This window comes from Pongo abelii, chromosome 15 (assembly GCF_028885655.2).
Source record: "Pongo abelii isolate AG06213 chromosome 15, NHGRI_mPonAbe1-v2.0_pri, whole genome shotgun sequence".
NCBI lineage: Eukaryota > Metazoa > Chordata > Mammalia > Primates > Hominidae > Pongo > Pongo abelii.
Genome location: NC_072000.2, coordinates 108,531,155 through 108,554,858, shown reverse-complemented (window position 1 = coordinate 108,554,858; position 23,704 = coordinate 108,531,155). Strand labels below are relative to the sequence as shown.

General features: G+C 53.8%; 1 protein-coding gene across 2 annotated transcripts in view; it reads right to left on the bottom strand.

Moving 5' to 3' along the window:
* Positions 1-11,521, bottom strand: part of ASPG (asparaginase) — a 29,924-nt gene extending 18,403 nt beyond the window's left edge. For both annotated transcript variants that reach the window (XM_002825148.4, XM_063715752.1), the window contains exons 1-4: positions 11,320-11,521; positions 4,463-4,571; positions 3,602-3,713; positions 1,550-1,675 (exon numbers count right to left, since the gene is read on the bottom strand). In XM_002825148.4, coding sequence (XP_002825194.3) covers positions 1,550-1,675; positions 3,602-3,713; positions 4,463-4,571; positions 11,320-11,401 — 429 coding nt within the window. In that variant the 5' untranslated portion in view covers positions 11,402-11,521. The remainder of the gene's footprint in view (positions 1-1,549; positions 1,676-3,601; positions 3,714-4,462; positions 4,572-11,319) is intronic.
* Between the last annotated feature and the right edge of the window lie 12,183 nt (positions 11,522-23,704).

Here is a 23,704-nt window from a genome sequence, read left to right as displayed (position 1 = left end):
GTGGGCTGTGACAGAAAGGAGCTGCCTCAGGATGCCAGGCACAGTACAGCTCCTCCCGCAGCTGCCTGTATCTAGCATGGGCGACTGTGCTATGGTTGACTGAGCAGCGCGTCCCAGGAGGGCGCAGGTGGCCGTGCAGAGGCCAGGGTCTTCAGGACCGGGAAGACCATGCAGAGGCGGCTGGGAAGTGGTCAGTGCAGGGCCTCTGGAGGGAGAGAGCCCTGGCAGAGGGTGGCAGTCCTGGGTCCTGGGTGCTCCCTGGCTCAGCCCTCACGTGGTACATGGCTGTGGGTGAGCCCCTGACCTATAAGCCTCAGTTTCCCCACAGGTATAACAGGGATAAGGATGTCCCGGCACAGGCCAACATCAGAGTGAGGAAAACACACAGGTGAACGTTCCTGGGGCCTGCAGTGCTCGTAACTGTGCCCTTGATCCCCTAGAGAGGCCCACGGGATGTTCCGCTCCTACAGGGCTCAGGAAGGTCTGGGAAGAGGAGAACCAGCTGGAGCCCTGTCCCTCCTTCTCAAGTTCTGGGGCGGGAGGCGCTGCTCCACTGCTAACAGGTGTGTGCAGTGGGCCCTGGGGAGACCTTGGAGGGACAAGGGAGACAGTGCCAAGCAAGCAGAGTGGGGTGGCTGAGCCACCTCCCCAGACTGCTCCCCACAGACCTCCTAAGAGGGCCTCCATGGGGCTTTCTGGAACTGCCACCAAGCTCAAAGGGACACAGGTACCGGTTTCCCATACGAGACCTTAGCCTCGGCCGTGGGAAGGATCCCAAGGGGTTCAGGTGCCCACTGCCACCCACAGGCAACAGGGACCCCTAATCAGCCGCTAGCCAACCTCCCCTGCCACCTCCCCTCAAATCCGGTTTTCCAGAACACTCTACTGGCCTTGGCTTATAGGATTTGTGCTGGGTTAGGGTGAGAGAGGCAGGGAAATCGTGTGCCAGGGCCCCCAGGATGGCATCGCCTGGAACCACAGTGGGCGGAGCAAAGAGAGGAACAAAGGCAGGGACATGGCTGGGGCCTCCCGGTGCTGCTCTGTGCACGGCCACCCTGCTGCGCCAGATGGAGAGGTGGGCAGCAGCCGTGAGGAAGCATCGGGAGGAGAGGAAGGGATGCCTGGCACCCCCAGGGCCGAGGTGGGCCTGGCTCTGGGTGCTCCAGGGCCTCACAGCTCCCGGGGCCACCAGCAGATGACGACTCCCCCTCCCGCGGGGCAGGTGGTGCTGGAGATGACCCCCCCTCCTGCGGGGCAGGTGGTGCTGGAGGTGACCCCCCTCCCACGGGGCAGGTGGTGCTGGAGGTGACCCCCCTCCCGCGGGGCAGGTGGTGCTGGAGATGACCGCCCTCCCACGGGGCAGGTGGTGCTGGCACCCGGGCAGGATCTGAGCATTTGTGAGCCCCAGCACGGGCCCTGCAGCAGCCACCTCAGGAGCTGCTGGGCTGAGCAGGAAGCCCGCGGTCCCGCAGCGGCCACCCACAGCGCTGACTTGCCCTGTGGCCTCAGCAAGCCCCTATTCCTAGGATCCCCGGGCCCCTGGGATTACCTGGGCCCCAGTGAGGATGACAGTCTTCTGCAGGTTCTCCAGCATGAAGGACAGCATCGAGGCAGCAAAGGCCATGGTGTCAGTGCCGTGGATGACCACAAAGCCATGGTACTGCTCGTAGTGCCTCTGCAGGAGGGGCGCGTGCTCAGGCAGGCCAGCCCCTCGGCGAGCAGGTGTGGGGGAGGGTGCAGCATGGGGGAAAGGGTCCAGATGCAGAGGAGAGGACTCAGGGGAGGCGCCCGTGGGACCCTGGCCTGGAAGTCCCTCTCTGGAAGATGAGCCCCTGGTGTGGAGTCCTGGGACTCCCACGCTCTCCCTGCCCTGAGGCTTCCATGCCACTCAGGTGCACCCACCACGCTGAGGCTCCCCTCAGAGCACTAGAGAATGAGTCCCTCTAAGGGGCCTCTGCACACTCCCCAAGGGCGGGAGAGCGCCTCTCCATGGCAGCAGGGGGCTGTGGTGGTGCATGAGCCTCGAAGCCCAGACCGCGGGTCAGGCAAGAACACAACGGTGGGCACAAGGACGCCTGCAGGGTCAAGGCACAGCCATGGCCGGGAGCCAGCAGGTGATCCTGGAGGTTGCCTGGATCTGGACCTGGGCGGCCGGGCAGGACACTGAAGGGCAGCAATGAAGCTGGCCATGCAGGGACATCCTCCGGCCACCACCCCCTGGAGGGTGGCTGGCCCAGGCTGCGGCTGCCAGGGCACCGTTCCGAGAGCCCAGGGCCCTATACTAAGCCTGGGCCTGCCGGGTGGGCCATTAAAAGACCCAGCCTTGTAGGCCTGGGAACTGCAGAGGAGCAGAAGCCAAGGAGGGGAAGGGCGCTCTCTGCTGGCCACTCGCGGCAAGACGGCAGGTTGGGCCACCTGAGCTGAGAGAGCCTTTGTGAGGCTGTCCAGGGCTGGTCCCTGCAGCAAGGACCGCAGGGCACCTTCATGGGCCTCAAAAAGCAGTCAGGCCTTGCCTGGTGAGGGCTGCCGGCCACAAATGGAGGAGCCTGTCCTGGGTGGTGCTGCCTGCCACCCCGCTGCTGGGAAGGGGAAGCCTAGATGTTCCCATTCAGGGGAGCAGGGGGGTTATACGGGAAGCAGGTGAGATTGGGACTGGAGGGGGCAGGAGGCCCCCTACCAGGGGAGGCAGCTCAGGTAACATGGGAGCGTGTTGTGATGGGGGAGAATGGAGAAGAAAAGCTGATGGGGCGGGGGGGTGGTTCTGCCTGCAGGGTGAGCACACAGGTCGCTGTAAACCACAAGAGTCTTGGAGAGGTGCTGTGGTCCTAAATCCACTAAGACTCCAACTGGGCGGGGGACGGACAGAGGGCAGTGAGCAGGTTACCAGCCACACACAAGGAGCTTGCTGGCCCTCAAGGTAGCATCACACACCACATACCATGCCCCAGATACTAACTGGGGCAGGCTAAGACAGCTGTTCCCGCTGTGTCCTCATCTGGGAAGTCGACTTGGCCCTATACGCCCACCCCCAGCTTGCATGGGGGAGAGGAACTCAGAGCCTTGCCCACAGCTCTGACATGTGGACCCTGCCCTTTCCTGAAGCTGCCATTCCCAGATGCTCCCAGGCCCCAGGCTGGGCAGGCCGACTCCACCCCAGACCCTGCAGCTCCTCACCTGTCCCAGAGTGTTTCTGCCGGCCACTGCCCATCCACCAGCCCCGCCCATACCCACAGCCCCGCCCACACTCATAGCCCCACCCACACAACATAGCCCCACCCACACCCTACAGCCCCACTCACAACACAGCCCCACCCACAAAACACAGCCCTGCCCACACAACACAGCCCAGCCCACACCCACAGCCCCGCCCAGCACTCCTCAGCCCCACCCACACCACAGCCCCACCCACACACCACAGCCCCACCCAGCACTCCTCAGCCCCACCCACACACCACAGCCCCACCCACACACCACAGCCCCAGCCAGCATTCCCCAGCCCCACCCACACACCACAGCCCCACCCAGCACTCCTCAGCCCCACCCACACACCACAGCCCCACCCACACACCACAGCCCCACCCAGCATTCCCCAGCCCACTACCTCGATGGTCTGGGCAACGCGAACCCACTCAGCGATGGTCATGTCACTAGAGTCGAAGAGGGGCTGGCACTCCAGCACGGTGTAGAGGATCCTCTGGTTGCGGCTGGCCGGGCTGCGGGACAGAAACAGCACGAGGCGGAACAGCAGGCTCCTGCTCTGCACCTCCTCCTGCTCTAAATGCCCTGATCCGCTCTGTTCTCCTCCGGCAGAGCTGGGGCCCCTACGCCAAGGGCTCTGCACATACCAAGTTCTCAGCATCCCAAGTACGGGGCCCGGCCCCCCTTCCACCAGGAGCCCCCCACAGAGGCAAGGACATGGGTCAGCATGGGCCACTCCCAGCGGTCTTCTTCCCACACCAGCTTGAAGAGGGGGCTGGGACCAGCCCATGCCCAGGCAGGAGAGGATGCTTGCAGGAGGCTCATCTATGGCGTCTGTGGCGGTCAGCCCCAACGAGGGCAACTGCCAGCTCACCCCCAGCTGTGGGGACATCAGGGAGCTGGGCCCAGGGCTGAAAAATGGAAGGACCTCTATGCTGGGGGCAAGGCCACCTGGAACAGCCGACTCCTGATATACAGGGTCCCTAGACGGGGAGCCCTCATCACACTTGCCGAAGGAGCCTGGCTGGGGGTGTGGGAGGAGGGTGGGGAGGGAAGGTGGGACCAGGCACGGGGGCACCCTCAGAGGTTCAGGCTCTGGTGGAAGGCGGCTGCTGGTCAGTCCTAAAGCCCTGTAAGCCGAGCGGATGTTAGAGATGGGGGTGAGCAAATGGCTCACGTGGGCCTGGCCAGCAGTGCCCAGCCTCAGGATCGGTACCCCCCAGCAGCCATGCCCTGCCCGGGACCAGGAGGAGCCCATACTCACGGCAGCACCAGGGTGTCCTCAGAGAGGCCGTGGGCTCGGGCATGCTCCTCGTCATGGAACATGGGCAGTGTCCTCAGGATGGCAGCCAGGCCCGTCCCGGGCACAAGCACTGCAGACAGAGTCCAGGTGGATGCTGGGATCAGGGGCTGAGAGCCATGGCCTCCTCCTCCCTCACTGAGGGGCAGGACCAGAGCTGGTGGGATGGGGCTCCAGTCTTATGACAGTCAGAGGCTGGGAGGAAGGGCTATGGCTGCCCCTGGGACCCCTCACAGGGCAGGTGGCTGACCCGTGTTTGGAAGCCATGGCTTCCTGCCTTGGAGCCCATGGTGATTCCTCATTTCGCACCTGGACAGCCCCAGGAGCTCTGCCCAGGTCTCCAGCTGCTCCACCCAGGCCCTGCCCCTGCTCCCACCTCCTTCTCCAAATACTTAGTCCACACTCTCCACCAAGGCCCACGGGGCTCAGCCTTTGCCTCACTGTGGATATGCTGTGGGCTCTGCCTGGAAGTCCTGCCTCATTCCCACTTCTCACCCAGTAGGTTTCTCAAGGCCCAGATTGGGACACCACCCCCAGGAAGCCCTCCCAGATGCCCAGGCTGTAGTGCTATTCCCACATTCTCCCTCACTGGCCCTCAAGCTCCCAAAGGGCATGGACTGTGTGACTCCCTCAGGGTCCAGCCCAGGTCCCCTTCCCCAGCTCCCTGACCCGGAGGGCCTAGCACACAGCAGGTGCACAGACGGGTTGGTCCCACCCCGAGCAGCTCTGTCACCTTCCTGCAGCCTCTGCATCTCAGTTCTGTCCCTTAAATGGAGACCTGGCCACACCACTCATTCCCTGGGGCCAGCTGCTCAGTATAAAGCCCTGACCCCTCAGCCACCCCTCCAGGGCCTCCAGCAAGCCCCAAAGCTCCCTCCCCCAGCAGCAATGCCCCATCCTATCCTGCAGACCCCAGCCATGGTCACCTGCTTTTCCCCCTTGCCCTCTGCAGCTGTACCCATCTCCTATCACTGGCTCACAAATTAACCCCAAACTTGGCGAGTTAAAGCAGCCCCCTCTAATATCCCTCCAGCCGCATCCCTCCCTGCCATCGCCCTCCACTGCTGGGCTCAGCCTGGTCTCCACATCTCTGCCCGTTAAGTCACTGGCCCCGGGACACCAGCCCCTTGGCCCCGTGAAGGTTTATGGCACCGTGATACTCCTCTGGCCTTACACAAAGGCCCGTGGAGCCCCAGGGACATTTGCCAGAGGACTGGACGATGCAGGTCGGCTGAGGTGCAGCTGCTGACAAAATCACCCCGCCAGTAGGGCTCAGCCAGCAGAGAGGGGAGGCAGAGCCCGCGCATGTTTGTCTGCCCGTCTGCCCTCCGAGGCGCCCAGAGCACAGCCAGGACACGGGCTGCCGGAACAAAGGTCTGGACTCACCAGCCTTGTGAACCCCAAGGACCCAACCTCAGACCCTGGGCATCCGGGGGGCTCAGGGTCCACCCCACACCGGTGTCCAAGTGTCCCCACCTCATGTGCAGTAGGTTGAAAAAGCATCCTAGATGTCCGCATCCCAGGGCCGGGCGCAGTGGCTTAGGCCTGAAATCCCAGCACTTTGGGTGGCCGAGGTGGCAGATTGCTTGAGGTCTGGAATTCAAGACCAGCCTGGCCAACATGGTGAAACCCCGTCTTTACAAAAAATACAAAAATTAACTGGGCGTGATGGCAGGTGCCTGTAATCCCAGTTACTTGGGAGGTTGAGGTGGGAGAATCACTTGAATCTGGCAGGCGGAGGTTGCAGTGAGCCAAGATCGCACCACTGCACTCCAGCCTGGGTGACAGAATGAGATTCTGTCTCAAAAAATTAAATAAATACATAAAAATAAAAAAAGATGTCCACATCCCAATGCCCGGTACCTGTGGGTGTCACTTCATATGGAAGTGTCTTTACGGATGTGATATTAGGGGTCATGGGGCGGGAGGTGGCCCTGGACAATCCAGGTGGGCCCTAAATGCCCTCTCGTGTTTCCTCACAGGTGGGAGGCCACACGGCACGGGGAGGGGAAGGCCATATGACGACAGGGCAGAGCGGCCCTTGGAGATGCTGGGCTGGATGACTGGAGTGATGTGGCCACAAGCCAAGGATTGCGGCAGCCACCAGACAGTGGAGGTGGCAGGGGTGGCTCCTCCCGCAGAGCCTCAGGAGGGAGCGGTGCCCTGCAGCACCTTGGCTCAGCCCGGGGAAACCCTTCTCAGGCCTCGGCCTCCAGAACCCAGAATGAACTTCTGTGATGTTCAGCCGCCCGGCACCGTGGCCACAGGAAACGAAAAGTCACTCTCCACTCATCACGGCAGGTGAAGCTGGGGTGTCTTATGGGGAAGGTGCAGGGGGCACATCTGGTTTGGTTTTGTGGGACATGCTCACATTGTGCAAGGTACCTCCAGCTGCTGCTGACTCATGTAGGGGAACAGCTTCCAGAAACGTCCAGGAATGCTGCAGAGTGGTAGGCGTGGATATGGGCCCTGCTGTCCCTGCTGGGGGCATGTGTGGGTACCACAGGCGAAATCAGCCAAAGACAAGACTAAACTCTCTTGGTGTCCTCTTCTCTCAAGCAAAACACTCCATGTGTGCTTTTGCAGTGGTTTTTATGGCTCACACCTGTAATCCCAGAATTTTGGGAGGCTGATGCAGGAAGATCATTTGAGCCCAGGAGTTCAAAACCAGCCTGGCCAATTTCTTTCTTTTTTCTTTTTCTTTCTTTTTTTTTTTTTTTTTTTTTTTTTGAGACAGAGTCTCGCTCTGTTGCCCAGGCTGGAGTACAGTGACGCCATCTCGACTCACTGCAACCTCCACCCCCAGAGCTCAAGCAATTCTCCTGCCTTAGCCTCCGGAGTAGCCGGGATTACAGGCATGCACCACCACACCTGGATAATTTTTTATTTTTAGTAGAGATGGGGTTTCGCCATGTTAGCAAGGCAAGTGATCCACCCGCCTTGGCCTCCCAAAGTGTTGGAATTACAGGCCTGAGCCACCATGTCTGGCCAAATGTTCCTTTTTCAAACCTATACCATCGCCAGTAAAGTTTTCTTACCAACCTGCAAATGGACCACTTTCCAACTCTGGGCTCCAGCACTCACCCCACAGTCAGTGTGTTGTACATCAGCAGCCATTCTAACAGGTACGTAGTGACATCAGTATTTTTTGTTTGTTTGAGACGGGGTCTCACTCTGTCACTCAGGCTGGAGTGCAGTGGCGCGATCTCGGCTCACTGCAACCTCCACCTCCTAGGTTCAAGCGATTCTCATGCCTCAGCCTCCCCAGTAGCTGGGACCACAGGCACCTGCCACCACATCTGGCTAATTTTTTTTTTTGTATTTTTAGTAGAGACGGGGTTTCACCATGTTGTCCACGGCTGGTCTTGAACTCCTGACCTCCAGTGATCCGCCCACCTCAGCCTCCCTAAGTGCTGGGATTATAGGTGTGAGCCACCGCGCCCGGTCAGCCGGGGCAATTTCTTTTGTTATTTTAAATAAATACCGGCTTTCGGCAGGGCACGGTGGCGGGGACCTGTGGTCTCAGCTACTCGGGAGGCTGAGGCAGGAGAATGACATGAACCCGGGAGGCGGAGCTTCCAGTGAGCCGAGATCGCATCACTGCACTCCAGTCTGGGCATCAGAGAGAGACTCCGTCTCAATAAAATAAAAATAAATAAAAAATAAATAAACACCGGCTTTCACACCTAACTCTGATTTTGTAACTTGTATTACTTTTCTCAATGAGGGCCCTCCAAAAGGTTCAAGGGCTGCAGAACCTGAACCCTCTGGCCCTGCCTGGAACCTCTTCCTTGGCCCATCCAGGCAACTGCCTGAGTTTGCTGGTGACTCGGAAACTCCTCAGCCCCCTGCCAAACACCTGGAAGGGAGGCTTTGCTCTCGAAGACAATGGGCCCCACTGTCACCAGCGAAGTCAAGCTTAGGCTTAGAACCTTGTGAACGTGTAGCACCCATTCAAGAAGGAGGTCCAGGCCAAGGGCACAGCCGCCACTGCAGTGACCAAGAAGCCACAGGCATCCCTCCACTGACAGTCTCGGCTGCTGGGACTTGTGTGGCCACTGGGCAGGGAGCTTCTCTCAGCTGCCTGGCCCCAAAGCTCTGCCCTCCCTGCTGTGCCTGCAAGGAGCCGGGCTCAGGAGGGACTTTGGGACAGGCCAGCAAGCGGGTGGGGTTCCCAGTTTGACACAGGAAGTCTTCAAGTTTCCCGGGTGTATGGAACGTGGCCACTGATGCCAGCTTGGGCTTGGGGTTATCAGCCGTGTTTGGATTCACTATGTCCCTTGACCTGTGATAGCTTCAATGAACTCAGAGAAGGGATGGGTCGAGGGGCGTCCCCGCTGGCATCACCTCTGCCCTCCCTGAACTCTGGCAGGGCTCCAGGTGTGCAGCGTTCCACCCACAGGTCACTATTTACCAGCAGGCGCAGAAGCCGTTCCAACAGCGACAATCAAACAGCTTTACTGTGGCAAAGCCACCATTCCCCTCTCACCTCCCCAGGGAAGGCCAGAGCCCACGTCAGCAGTGTGGAGGGAGTAAATCATTGACGCCTGACAGTCTGGCTGCTCCAACCTCACGAGGGGTTGGGGGAGCCCATTCCCGCGGGTTCCTGGAAGTGGATGCCCCACATGGGTCAGCTAGCAACAGCAGGGGGTGACCTCGCAGCCACACGAGGACGGGCTGCTGAGCACAAGCCAGGACCCCAGTGCACAGAGCACTGAGGGATCTCAGAAGGCTGCTTCAGGTCTGAAGACTGACGCCCCCACACCCAGTTTCCAGCCTCAAAGTCTCTTATTTCCCACCCAGACAAAGGACCTCACAGCCTCTTTCAGAAATGCAGTGCACACGTGTGAGTGCACCCACAGGCTGCTGCGGCGAGCACGCGGGGGCCAAGCGAGACGGGCGTGTGGTGGGGTTGCAGTCAGAGTCCACCTGCCCCTGCAGCTCGGACTACTCAAGAACTATGTGTTGAGCTCAACCAAATTGCAGTTGGCCACACACCAAGCCTGAAGGGGTAGCGTCAGGGGCGTCGGACGAGGCCCCAGACAGAGTCCCCAGGTCCTGTCACCACTCGGGGGCAGCTCTGGCAGGCTCCAGCCCTGCTGGGCTCCCCACTCCTCTTTCCTGCACCTTGCAGGGCTGCTCCTGGCCTGGCCCTCTCCCATCTTTGTCCTGCAGGCCTTGTGTCCTCAGAAAAGCCCTCCCTGGGCTGCCTCAAAACTCCACGCCACCCACACACCGGGCCCAGACCGTTATCAGCCCACAGCCCCTACAGGGCCCTGGCAGATTCTGCCCCGGGACTAGCTCCTTAATGCGTGCCATCTCTTCAATGGCAACCTCTCTCTCTCTAGCTTGTGAGGGCCAAGCACAGGAACTGTGTCACTCTGTGTCAGTGGAGTGTCACACAGGGGCGTCTGCCAAGCTGTGAATGACTTTGTTCCATTCACAGGCAGAAGAAGTGCAGAGGAGGCTCCCAGCAGCCTGGACAGCCACGTTCCTGGGGCCTGAGTCCCTCGTGGACGAGCCCCACTAGGCTTTGTCTCCTGGGCCTCCAGAGGGGTCTGCACCGGCCACAGTGTGGTGGGTGGAATCTGAGAGCACCGACAGAGTGCTGGTGGCTTCTGAGCGGCCACTTCAGCGGAAAGGGGTGGCCAAGAGAGGCAGCTGCCAGGGAACAGGCCGTGAGAGGGGATGGGGAAAGGAGGGGCGGGGAAGTGGCTGGCAGATGGGCGAGGGACAAGAGAATGTTCTGGTCATGCCAGGGGAAGCCGTGGGGCTCTGGCAGAGCCGGAGAGGGTCCCAGCCGTCTCAGGAGAGAGAGCTGCGCTGGACACAAGCAGGAGTGTGGGCAGTGGCCAGGGCAGCAGGGAGTGGGAGGAGGAGTGGAAAGGGCTCCTGAGGGAAAGGCAGGCAGTGGCCCATGGAGGGTCGCAAACAGGTTCAAGACAGGGTGAGGGGGCTGTCCTGGCCCCCAGGGAGGGAGCACCCCACATCACAGCACAGCCCACCTGGGGGCCCCAGGCAGTGTCCTGCCCTCCTGGGGAGTGCCCGGGCATTCTGGAGGCTCCAGTGCAATGTCCTCTCCCCATCCTGGTGGCCTCAGGCTCCCCAGGCTACCATCCTTCCTGTGCCCAGCCCACGCTGGCAGCACTGTGCTGGAGTACCACAGAGCTCGGTGCCTGTCCCAGGCCCTGACCCCACCCAGGCAGAACTCAGTCCAGATGCAATCGCTGGTCTCTGGTCAACCAGGTCCACGCAGGGGCAGAGGAAGCAGGGCTCTGAGGCCACCTCGGGTGTGAACACGTGCGTCCCCGCCGATGCCAGGTAGCCCCAGTATCGTGCCAGCCACTGCTGCCTGACCAGGACCCCAGGGGACTCAGAGGATGGGGACACCCTCCAGGGTGTCGCAGGTGAGGGGTCCTTGCAGCCTCCTAAGCCTTCTCCAGGGCAGCCTCCTAAGCCTGTGTCCAGGGCAGGAGCAGCAGGCCAATGCCCTGGGGCCCTCCCGCCCATATTCCACGACTCCAGGACGCTGGCCCTCAGGGGCACAGCGGCAGCACAGGGGGCCTGGCCCCAGGGTCGCAGGGCGCTCCCGGGAGCACTGCGACGGCGAGAACCCACCGTGACCTCCTGTCCAGGTGGGGGCTCCGCGCGCGGGGACGCCGGTGGCCGGAACCGAAGGAGAGCGACCCCAGCCCGCACCCCCCATCCAGGCGTGGATCTGACTCCCCAACGACCCCCGTGGGTGCAGGAGGGTCCGAGGCTCCCGGTCGCGGCCAGGTCCAGAGGCCTACCCCGCCCAGGACGCTGGGTCTCGGACTCACCGCCGAGCTCACTCCGCATGCCAATGGTGCCGCCTGTGTAGACGGCCAGCAGCCTCCGCTCGGGCCCCACCGCGCGCGCCATGCCGGACCGGGGACCTCGGGAGTGGACTGGGGGTGCAGCGGGGACGCGGGGCCTGCGGGACTCAGGGACTGCGGAGAGGAAGCCCGGGACGCCGGGGGCAGCCTGGGAGGGCGGGGCCGGCGGGGGAACCCACGGGGAGGGGGCGGGAGTGGAGTCCGCCCGGGAGGGTGGGAAGCCCCGCGGAGGCGGGCGGGGGGCAGGACCTGGGGGCGGGGTGGGTCCCGGGGACTGTCCAGGGTCGGAGAGAGAGGCGGGGCCTGGCAGGGTGCGGGGCGGGGCGCGGCCTTGGAAACGTGTAGGAAGAGGTGAGGTCTGTGAGTGCGGCAGGGGGAGCTCCTGCCTGGGCAAGAGATTGGGTGGGGCCTGCTTGAAGGTCGGGAGCGCCTGTCCAGGGACTAGGGGGCAGCCAGAAAGGCAGGGACAGGGGTGGGGCGGGTCCTGAGCCGCCCTGCGGGGCCATCGGCCCTCCCTGGTGGCCCTGGGTGTTTGAGTAGCTGTGACATGTGGTGCCTAGCAGACCGTAGTGCCCGAGGCCCTCCACGACCTGCGCACAGAGGGGGCTCCGTGTCCTCTCAAGCAGCCTCCACAGCCCCGGTGCTCCAAGGCCGGCATTGCTGCCCAGGCCCTGCTGTCCCTCCTTTGGATGGCCAGAGGCAGGCAGAGCTGAACCAGCCCCTCCACATGTGCCCATTCACACACCATCCAAGAGAAGAGCCCGAGGGGCCCCCCAGGGCTGGAGCGGGACAGAGCAGGAGTATGGCCGTCTTGGACAAACACCACCATTTTAAGTTCCCTTTGATTAAAAAGCTGCTTAAATCCAGCCCAAAACACATCAGCCTAATAGCTAATGTCAGCACGACCATAAACCACAAATAACATCTCCAACCAGAAACATGCCAACCTCGAGATAACCTCCCCTCCAACCAGAGACATTCCAAGTCCGCAATAAACTTTCCCTCACATAGAAACATTCCCAGCCTGCGACAAGCTCCCCGCTTCCTAAACCCTTAAAGATCCTTAGTCTGTAGGAGAGAAGGCTCCTGACCAAAATCGGCCAGAAGTCCCTCTCAGATTTATTCTCCAAAATAAACCTGTCTTTGTTGAGCCGCTTTTCATGTTTCTTTCCTCTTTCTTTAACTCCTACAGAGCCCACCCTGCTTCACTCCCATGAGAGCCCAGGAGGGCAGGGCAGTGGCGGGTGCAGGGTCCCAGGAGGGTCCCAAGCTGCAGGCTTGCTCCCAGGTGGACAGAAGATCCACGGCCTCCTCATCTCCTGGCACCTTGACTGCCTGGGGCACTGATGCACTTTGGTGGGAAACTGTGTGTTGCCCCCAGAAGGCGCCAGCATTTGACACTGATTCCATAATAAAAATTATTATTATTCTGTTGCCTGGAGGGGCAGTAGCAAGATCTTGGCTCACTGCAACCTCTGCCTCCCAAATTCAAGCAATTGTCTTGTCTCAGCCCCCCGAATAGCTGGGATTGCAGGTGCACACCAAACCAGGCTAATTTTTTTTTTTTTTTTTTTTTTTTGTATTTTTAGTAGAGACGGGGTTTCACCATGTTGGCCAGGCTGGTCTTGAACTCCTGACCTCAGGTACTCCACCCACCTCGGCCTCCCTAAGTGTTGGGATTACAGGTGTGAGCCGCCACGCCCAGCCCCATATAATTATTTTGATAGCAATAGTGCAATAGTGCAATAGTGCAAAAGTAATCTTGTCTGCAGAGAAGCAAAGGCATTCTGCTCAGCAAAGGTCTGTGTTAGTTTTCTGGGACTACAGTAACAGAATGAGTGATTTACAGTGCAAGGAGGTCTTCCTCTCACAGTTCTGGGGAGTGGAAGTCTAAGGTCAGGGTGTCACGGGTTGGTGTCTCCTGGGCAAGCAGACGGTGCCTTCTTGCTGTGCCTCACAGGGTCTTTCCTCTGAGCAGTCATGCATCCCTGATGTATCTCCAGATGTCCAGACTTTCTCTTTTTATAGACATACCAGTCATATTAAATTTGGGGCCTTATTTTAATTCAACCATCTCTTTAAAGTCTACCTCCAAACACAGTTGCATTCTAAGACACTGGGGTGTGGGGGACTTCAACATTCGAATCTAAGGAGACAATCCAGCCCATCACAGCCCCTGAAAATCCAGTTTCACATCTGTCTGCACAGAAAATAAGTGTTTGCAAGGATGTGGAGACATTGGAATTCTGGTGCACTGCTGGTGGGATTATAAAATGATACAGCCACTATGGGAAACAGTAGAGGCTCCTCAATAAATTAAAATTAGAACTACCATAGAGTCCAGCAATTCCATTTGAGAACAGAGACAAAAGACTGGAAAGGAAAGTCTGGAAGAGATGTTTGCACACCCACGTTCATGGCAGCACTGCTCACAAAAGCCAAGAGGTAGAAGAAACCTGTGTCCATCCACAGATGAGTGGATAAGCAAAGTGGTATCTCCATAGAAAAGGAAGGAAATTGGCCGGGCGCGGTGGCTCACGCCTGTAATCCCAGCACTTTGGGAGGCCGAGGCAGGTGAATCATGAGGTCAGGAGATCGAGACCATCCTGGCTAACACAGTGAAACCCCGTCTCTACTAAAAATACAAAAAAATTAGCCGGGCGTGGTGGTGGGCACCTGTAGTCCCAGCTACTCGGGAGGCTGAGGCAGGAGAATGGTGTGAACCCAGGAGGTGGAGCTTGCAGTGAGCAGAGATCGTGCCACTGCACTCCAGCCTCGGCAACAGAGCGAGCCTCCGTCCCAAAAAAATAAGAAAAGGAAGGAAATCCTGCCACGGGCTACAACATAGGGTATGCTAAGTGAAATAAGCCAATCACAGAAAGACAAATACAGATGTTTACAATGGGATTATGTTCTAATAAACCCATCATAAGTCAAAAAATCGTTAAGTTCAACCATCGTAAATCAGGGGCCTTCTGTATAATAGGATCCCACTTATATGGGGTACTAGATGCTGTGGTCTGAATGTATCCCTCAAAACTCACTTGTTGGAAACTTAATCCCCAATGAAACTGTGTTTGGAAGTGGGGCCTTTTAGGAGATGTTTAGGTCATGAGGGCGTGCCCTCGTGAATGAGTTAATGCCACTATAAAACAACCTGACTGAGAGAGTTTGGTCTTTTTTCCCCGTCTGCCATGTGAGAACACAGACTTCAAGGTGCCATCTTGGAAGCAGAAGCCCAGATCCTCACCAGACGCCAGATGCCAGCTCCTTGATCTTGGACTTCCCAGCCTCCAGAACTGTGAGAAATAAATCTCTGTCGTTTATAAATTACCCAGTCTCAGGTATTCTGTTACAGCAGCACAAAACAGACTGACTCTATGAGGAGCCAAACATATAGAGACAGAAGTGGAATGATGGTTGCCAGGGCTGAGAGGAGGAGGGACTGAGAAGTTGCTGCATAGGTGCAGAGTTTCAGATGTGCAAGATGAAAAAGCTCCAGGATCCCTTTCACAACAATGTGAATATACTTAACACGACTGAACGGTGCACTTAAAAACAGTTAAGATGGTAAATTTTTATGTTTTCTGCCACAATAAAAAAAGTGAGCAGGCAAGGATAGACTAGAAGAAAATGTTCACAAGACATATACCAGACAAAGGACTTGCATTCTGACTAAAGAATTCCCACAACTCAATAAAAATACAAACAACTCCCCCAAACAGGGCTCAAGACTTGAGCAGATACTTCACAAAGGAAGCTACGGGCAAATTTTAACATAAAAAATTGGGGGACCAGGTGTTGTGGCTCATGACTGTAAACTTAACACCAGGAGGCCGAGGCAGAGAAAATTTTTCTCTACAAAAATTAAAAACTAGCTGGGTGTGGTGGTGCACACCTGTGGTCCCAGCTACTCAGGGGGCTGAGGCAGGAGGATCGCTTGAACCCAGGAAGTGAATCGCACCACTGGACTCCAGCCTGGGCGACAGAGCAAGACCCTGTCGCTAAAAAAATAAAAATAAATGTTTAGTTAAAGGGGATTAACTACTGAGAAGGGTAGAAACATGTCTAAAGAACACAGGAAGAGAAGATGTGCAGCAGCCTCTAGGATCAAGGACAACACCCATGGGAGGAAGAAACCTGGAACAGCCCTGCTCCCACACCCAGAATGAGACTCAGACCTCTTCGGAGAGAGAGTGGCTGAGGCCACGGAATGGCCAGAGGTGCAAAGGCTGGGCCTGGGGGCAGGAAACTGCTTATTGCTGAGGTGCTGGGAGGCCACCTGCTGGCAAGAAGCACCAGAAACAGGAAGAGCAGTTCCGCTCCTCTTGCAGTGTCCCTCCAGTGTCCTCTGCCGGCAACGCCTAACATTGCATCAGCTGGGAAAGAAGAAATGTTTACAGTCTAGCTCCAGGACGCCAGACGGCAAAGGTGGATTGAGGGCTGAGAGAGAAAAGCTCCAACTAGCACGGAATGTAAGTATTACAACCGCTTTAGAAAATTTGGTAGTTTCTTACAAGATTAAACAACCACCTGCTCAATGACCCAGTAATCCCACAACTCCTCGGTATTTATCTAAGAGAAACAAAAATATCTATCTACAGACTTGTTCACAGAAATTTTATTCATAATAGGTAAAAAGTGAAAACAATCCAATGCCCATCAGTAGAAGAATAAAGAAGAATAAAGCGTGTGTGTGTGTGTGTGGTTTGAGACGGAGTCTTGCTCTGTCACCCAGGCTGCAGTGCAGTGGCACAATCTCAGCTCACTGCAACCTCTGCCTCCTGGGTTCAAGCAATTCTCCTACCTCAGCCTCCGGAGTAGCTGTGATTACAGGGGCCAGTCACCACCATGTCTGGCTAATTTTTGTATTTTTAGGAGAGACGAGGTTTCACCATGTTGGCCAGGCTGGTCTCGAACTCCCGCCCTCAGGTGACCCACCCACCTTAGCCTCCCAAAGTGCTGGGATTACAGGCATGAGCCACCATGCCCAGCCAAGAAACTGGTATATTTATACAATAGAAAACAAAAGAACAAGTTATTGACTTAAACGTGTATCTTGGTCTGTTATGTGCTGCTATAACATAAATAAACCTCAAACAAACATTATATGGAGCAAAAGCAGCCTGATACAAAACAGTACATACTGTAGGATTCCATTTACATGAATTTTTACAAAAATCAAAACTAATCTATAGGCTGGTCACAGTGGCTCACACCTGTAATCCCAGCATTTTTTGGGGCCAAGGCAGGCAGATCACTTGGGCTCAGGAGTTTGAGACCAGCCTGACCAACACGGTGAAACCCTGTCTCTACTAAAAATACAAAAATTAGCCAGGCATGGTGGCTTGAGCCTGTATGGGCAGCAAGCCACCCAGGCACCGAGGCAAGAGACCGAGGACACGAGCTGTTCCGGTATAATAAAATATAAAACAAGAATAGTTATACCAGATATAGATCTTAGATATGATTATATATGAATATGATTAATCATTAGTTGGTAGTAATTACTCTTTATCCCAATATTATAATAATCCTCGCTCTATAATCATTAACCTAAGAAAAACCAGGCCATACAGAGATAGGAGCTGAGGGACATAGTGAGGAGTGACCAGAAGACAAGAGTGCGAGCCTTCTGTTATGCCCGGACAGGGCCACCAGAGGGCTCCTTGGTCTAGTGGTGACGCCAGCGTCTGGGAAGACGCCCGTTGCCAGGCGGACCGTGGTCTAGCGGTAGCGAAAAGTGTCAAAGAACAACACCCGCTACTCAGCAGACAGGAAAAGGGAGGCTCCTTTTCCCTGGGGGAGTTTGGAGAAGACTCTGCTCCTCCACCTCTTGTGGAGGGCCTGACATCAGACAGGCTTGCCCGCAGTTACCTGGAGGCCTAACCGTCTCCCTGTGATGCTGTGCTTCAGTGGTCACGCTCCTAGTCCGCTTTCATGTTCCATCCTGTACAGCTGACTCTGCCTTTTAGATAGCAGTAGTAAATTAGTGAAAGTACTAAAAGTCGCTGATATGCAGAAATAATGGCGTAAGCTGTCTTTCTGTCTCCTCTCTCTGCCTCGGCTGCCAGGCAGGGAAGGGCCCCCTGTCCAGTGGACACATGACCCACGTGACCTTACCTATCATTGGAGATGACTCACACTCTTTACCCTGCCCCTTTTGCTTTGTATCCAATAAATAACAGCACAGCCAGACATTCAGGGCCACTATCAGTCTCCGCGCATTGGTGGTAGTGGTCCCCTGGGCCCAGCTGTCTTTTCTTTTATCTCTTTGTCTTGTGTCTTTATTTCTACACTCTCTCTTCGCTGCACACAGGGAGAAGCCCACCGACCCTGTGGGGCTGGTCCCTGCAAGCCTGTAGCCCCAGCTACTTGGGAGGCTGAGGCAGGAGAATTGCTTGAACCTGGGAGGCAGAGGCTGCAGTGAGCCGAGATCACGCCACTGCGCTCCAGTCTGGGTAACAGAGCAAGACTCTGTCTCAAAACAAAACAAATCTATAGTGAAAGTAATCAGAAGGGCGGTTGTATGTATGGGAACTTCCTGTGGTGATGGAAATACTGTTATCCTAGTAACGGTGTGGTCACATGGGTGTATCAATTCATCAACGCTATATCTGCACTATAATTGAGATCTGTACATTTCTCTGCAAATTATGCCTCAAACAATTTTAAAGGGGAAACAAGAATCTCTAATCTACAGCTATCTGAAAAAAGGAGGAGGGAACACAGACTACCAATGCTGAAGTTCTATTTCTTACCCTAAACTACCCTTTAGTTTTACACCATCCCAAATCAAAAGTTGTTACAATGAACCTAAATGAGCAATAACATCAAAACTCTTAATATAACAGTTCTCCAAATTCTTTTTCTTGTAAGCAAACATTGAGAATGTTATTAGAACTTGTTTATTTCTCCATTGGTTCATATTACACAGGCTTACATGTGCAGCTAGGATGGGCAAATGTAAGCATACTTTCTCTTTTTCATTTTTTTGAGACAAGGTCTCGCTCTGTCACTCAGGTTGGAGTGCAGTGGCACGATCATAGCTCACTGCAGCCTCAAACTCCTGGGCTCAAGTAATCTTCCCACCTCAGCCTCCCAAGTAGCTGGGATACAGGCACATACCACCACACCTGGCAATTTTATTTTTCTGCAGATGGGGGTCTCACTGTATTGCCCAGACTGGTCTCAAACTCCCGGGTTCAAGCCATCCTCCTGCCTTGGCCTCCCAAAGTGCTGGGATTACAGGCATGAACCACCATGCCCAGTGTCTTTTTAAACTTTTCTTTCTTTTGATAGATTTAGGGGGTACAGATGCAGTTTTGTTACATGGATATGTTGCCTAGTGAAGTCTGGACTTTTAATGTAACTGTCACTCTAATAAAAGTATACATTCTACCCAACAGGTAGTTTCTCATTCCTCACCCCCATCCCACCCTTCCACATTTTCCAAATTCTTTCTAAATATGCCTCATGAAGTTGGAAGAAGCTATGCTTTCTTAACTTGCCATTATTTCCCATCAATGTTTCCAGTTGTTGGGGGTTTTCTTCAGTTCTGAGGTATCTGCTTCTATTAATAGTTTGCAAGCTAGTATTTAGAGAAACTTCACCTGTTGCCTACAAAGTCAAAAGCTGCAGAGGCAAAACCTGAAGTTCTGAGAGAAATGGGCTAGATGGCAGTGCTGTTCTCTCAGTGACATTTCTCAATTTACGAGGGGAAAAAACGTCCCCTAGTCTTGAACTAAAGCCCAAGTATAAGGATCTCATTATAAAATACAATTTAAGCAGAAAATATTACGTCTGCGATTCTATGCCCCTTTCTAATTACAGATCTTCAGAAACACAGTCTAACCTAAGACTCCCCTAAAGCCTTTGCCAGTCAGATTTCCGCATCATACTACGGCCATGCACCACATCATCACATTTTGGTCAACAGACCACCTAGAAGACAGTGGTTCCATAAGATGATACTATATTTTTCTTGTACTTTTCCATGTTTAGATACTTACCAATGTGTTACAATTGCCTACAGTAGGCCGGGCACGGTGGCTCACGCCTGTAATCCCAGCACTTTGGGAGGCCAGGGCAGGTAGATCATGAGGTCAGGAGATCAAGATCATCCTGGCTAACATGGTGAAGCCCCGTCTCTACTAAAAATATAAAAAATTAGCCATGCATGGTGGTGGGCGCCTGTAGTCTCAGTTACTCAGCAGGCTGAAGCAGGAGAACGGTGTGAACCCAGGAGGCAGATCTTACAGTGAGCCGAGATTGCACCACCGCACTCCAGCCTGGGCGAAAGTGCGAGACTCCGTCTCAAAAACAAACAAAACAATTGCTTCCAGTATTCAGTAGTCACATGCTGTAGAGGTTCTTAGTAGAGGAATAGGCTTCACCAGATAGCCTAGGTGTGTCATACGCTGTACCATCTAGGTTTGTCTAAGTGCACTCCATGACGTTCACACAACAAAATCGCCTAATGGCACAGTCCTTGGAACGTATCCCTGTCAAGTGACACGCGACTGCACTTCTCTAAGGTTATAATGGCATCTTTCTCTTGCTTAAAAAGCCTTTTCAAATGAATGTACTAAGATAGTTCTTCCAAATACAAAAGTGAATCCAGAGAATAATCAAGAACCTGCCTAAAGGCCGTAGCACTTCCTGGCCCTGCTATTTCATTACAGCATCTGCTACTGTGCCCTAGTTTCTTAGTGAGTCTTAACGTGGCATCAGGAACTGGGTCATGTCCATCTTCTGTATTCCTTAGGGTGGTTACTTTATGGTGGAGAGAGAAGATGTTTAATAAATGCTTTGGTACCTGAATTGATTATTGAGATACCGCCTGTGCTTCTAAATGGAAGCAAGCCTGAACTTTTCAGAGTAGAGAGTAGGCTTTGGTCGAGTTACTTTGAGCTTAGGCAATTGTGAATAAATAGCCTGGAAGCAAATATACATGACCACATGCAGTCTAGGATACCTCATTTACTGTGGTGTCTTAATTCCCACTTTTAATACTCCATCTGCAGCTTAGCACTTTGTGATTGAATGTGTTTTCTTTTGATTTCTTGAGTTTTTTTAGTATATACTGTTTCAAACAACTATGGCTGCTTGTAACACAGACCAAACCTAACAGAGGCTTTAAAAAGTTAATTCCTCTCCCACATGAAAGAAGTCTCCAGGTAGGCAGTCCAGGCTGGTGGGATGGCTCTATGGTTGAGAGGAACCCAGAATCTGCCATTGTTTGTCAATGGTTTCCATTCTTAAGGTCCCCTCAAAGTTGAAGATGGCTGCTGAAGTACCAGCCATCATGTGTGCACTCCAGGGAAGAAGCAGGAAGACATCTAAAGGAACAAAAGGGCCCATACCACCTGTCTCTCTTTTAAGGGAGGAGGCTTTAATCACTTCCTGCTTTCATCTCATTGGTCAGAACTAGCCACATGACCATGCCTAGCTGCAAGAGATGCTGGGAAATGTAATCTCTTAGGTAGGCACACTGCTGCCTTCTCAAGAGAACCAGTTTCTGTTACAGAAGAGAAAAGGGAGATAAACTATAAATTCTGCCACAGACAACTACTCATGGATTTACGTATCTTTGGTGAGTAAATGTGATCAAATGCATGCATCTGAATAATCATGTTCCCATCTATCCACGGCTCCCTCTCTCCCTTTACCCTCATTACCACCCAGTTCCACCATCTCCCACCTCGGATGACCGAGGTCATTATCTAGAACATCCTTCCACACTGTTCTCTGTGCTCTTAATCCCATCCCAACACGCACAAGCACACACACTTACACAGATACATCTATGCGGGTTTTCTGGTTACTGAATTTTTTTTTTTTTTCACAGAGTCTCACTCTGTTGTCCAGGCTGGAGTGCAGTGGCACAATTGTGGCTCACTGCAACCTCCACCTCCCAGGTTCAGGTGATTTTCCTGCCTCATCCTCCCAAGTAGCTGGGATTACAGGCACATGCCACCATGCCCAGCTAATTTTTTATATTTTTAGTAGGGATGGGGTTTTACCATGTTGGCTGGGTTGGCCTTGAACTCCTGACCTCAAGTGATCTGCCCACCTCAGCCTCCCAAAGTACTGAGATTACAGGTGTGAGCCTTTGCACCCAGCCTGGTTACTGATTTTTAGGAAGATATTACGCACACTTTTTCATCTTTCTTTCTCACTTGCCGTATCTTGTGGACATCTTTTCAGGCCAACAGCTGTAACTCTCACCTCACTCTTCACATGGCTGCACGGTATTCCTTGACATTGACTGCTATAATGTGTTTACCATTTCCTTCTGTGCGACATTCATCATTTCTAGTGTTCAGTTATTACACTGTACAGTTGTCTTGACATATCTAAGTCAAAGGGTATGCCTGTTTTTAATTTTCCCAGATGTTGCCAGATTGATTTCCAAAAGAAACTGGAAGACATCATACATTTACCAGCAATATGCAAGTATTTCTTCCCTCCACCTCCCCAACAACAAGCCATACAGCTCTTTTTAAAATCTTGCCAGTCTATAAAGCTCACTGATTTATGATTCCCTTACTACTAAGGAATTTGAGCATTTTCACGTGTTAGTCATTTGGACAGTTGTTCATATCATTGTCATGGTTTCCTATTTGACTCTTGTACTCTTCCCTGACAATTGTTTTAAATTTTATTTCTCAGAGTCTTGCTATGTCACTCAGGTTAGAATGCAGTGGTGTATTCATGGCTCACTGCAGCCTCAAACTCTTGGGCTCAAGCAATCCTCACGCCTCAGCCTCCTGAGGTACTGGGACTACAGGCACTCACCACCTGTAATTTTTTTTTTTTTTAAAGACGTCAGGTCTCAGTCAGGCACAGTGGCTCACACATGTAATCCCAGCACTTTGGGAGACCGAGGCAGGCAGATCACTTGAGGTCAGGAATTCGAGACCAGCCTAGCCAACATGGTGAAACCCCATCTGTACTAAAAAAAAAAAAAAATACAAAAATTAGCCAGGCGTGGTGGTGGGCACCTATAATCCCAGCTACTCAGGAGGCTGAGGCACGAGAATCACTTGAACCCGGGAGGCAGAGGTTGCAGTGAGCCGAGACTGCACCACTGCACTCCAGCCTGGGTGACAGAGTGAGACTCCATCTTAAAAAAAAAAGAGAGAGAGAGAGAGAGAAAGAGATCAGGTCTCGCTGTGATCTTGAACTCCTGACTTCAAGCAATTCTTCTGCTTTGGCCTCCCAAAGTGCTGGGAATACAAGTGTGAGCCACCACTCCCAGCCTTGCCTGACAATTTTTAAAAAGGTTTTTGTGTATACATAGTAACCCTTTGTTGTTTACATCAATCTGTCCAATCCAACCTATCCACTGATTGGTTATGGTATCTTTTGCTACATGAAGTTTTTAAAATGTTATATCGCCAAACATGGGTATCTTTTGTCATATGGAGTTTTAATGCTTATGTACTCAAATATGTTTGTATATTTTTACATGGCTTCTGATTTTCCAATCTAGGTTAATATACCTAAAATGTGCATACAGTAGAATTCTATTCTTAGGCATTTATTCATCTCCACAAATTTTAAGATACTTTTTATCCAATTCTCAAAAGACACTGTTGAGATTCTAATTGGAATTACATTTTCATATTAACTTGGGAGAGTTGACAAAAATGATATGAAATCTTCTCAGCTATGCTTTTTCAGCTGTCTGGATTTTACGTCTTTTTTTTTTTTGAAACGCAGTTTCGCTCTTGACGTCCAGGCTGGAGTGCAGTGGTGTGATCTCAGCTCACTGCAACCTCCGTCTCCTGGGTTCAGGCGATTCTCCTGCCTCAGCCTCCCGAGTATCTGGGATTACAGGCTCATGTCACCACGCCCAGCTAATTTTTGTATTTTTAGTAGAGATGGGGTTTCACCACGTCAGGCCAGGCTGGTCTCGAACTCCTGACCTCAGGTGATCTGCCCACCTCGGCCTCCCAAAGTGCTGGGATTACAGGCGTGAGCCACTGCGCCCGGCTGATTTTGTCTTTCAATAAGACCTCAGTTTTCTTCGCTTAGGGATAGGTCCTGCACCTTCATTCTAAAACATCTTATTTTTTTTCACCACATACACAGAATTTTTTTTTTTTTTTTTGAGATGGAGTCTTGCTCTGTCGCCCACGCAGTGGCACGATCTCGGCTCACTGCAAGCTCTGCCTCCCAGGTTCACACCATTCTCCTGCCTCAGCATCCCGAGTAGCTGGGACTACAGGTGTCCGTGACAATGCCTGGCTAATTTTTTGTATTTTTAGTAAAGATGGGGTTTCACCGTGTTAGCCAGGATGGTCTTGATCCCCTGACCTCGTGATCCACCTGCCTCGGCCTC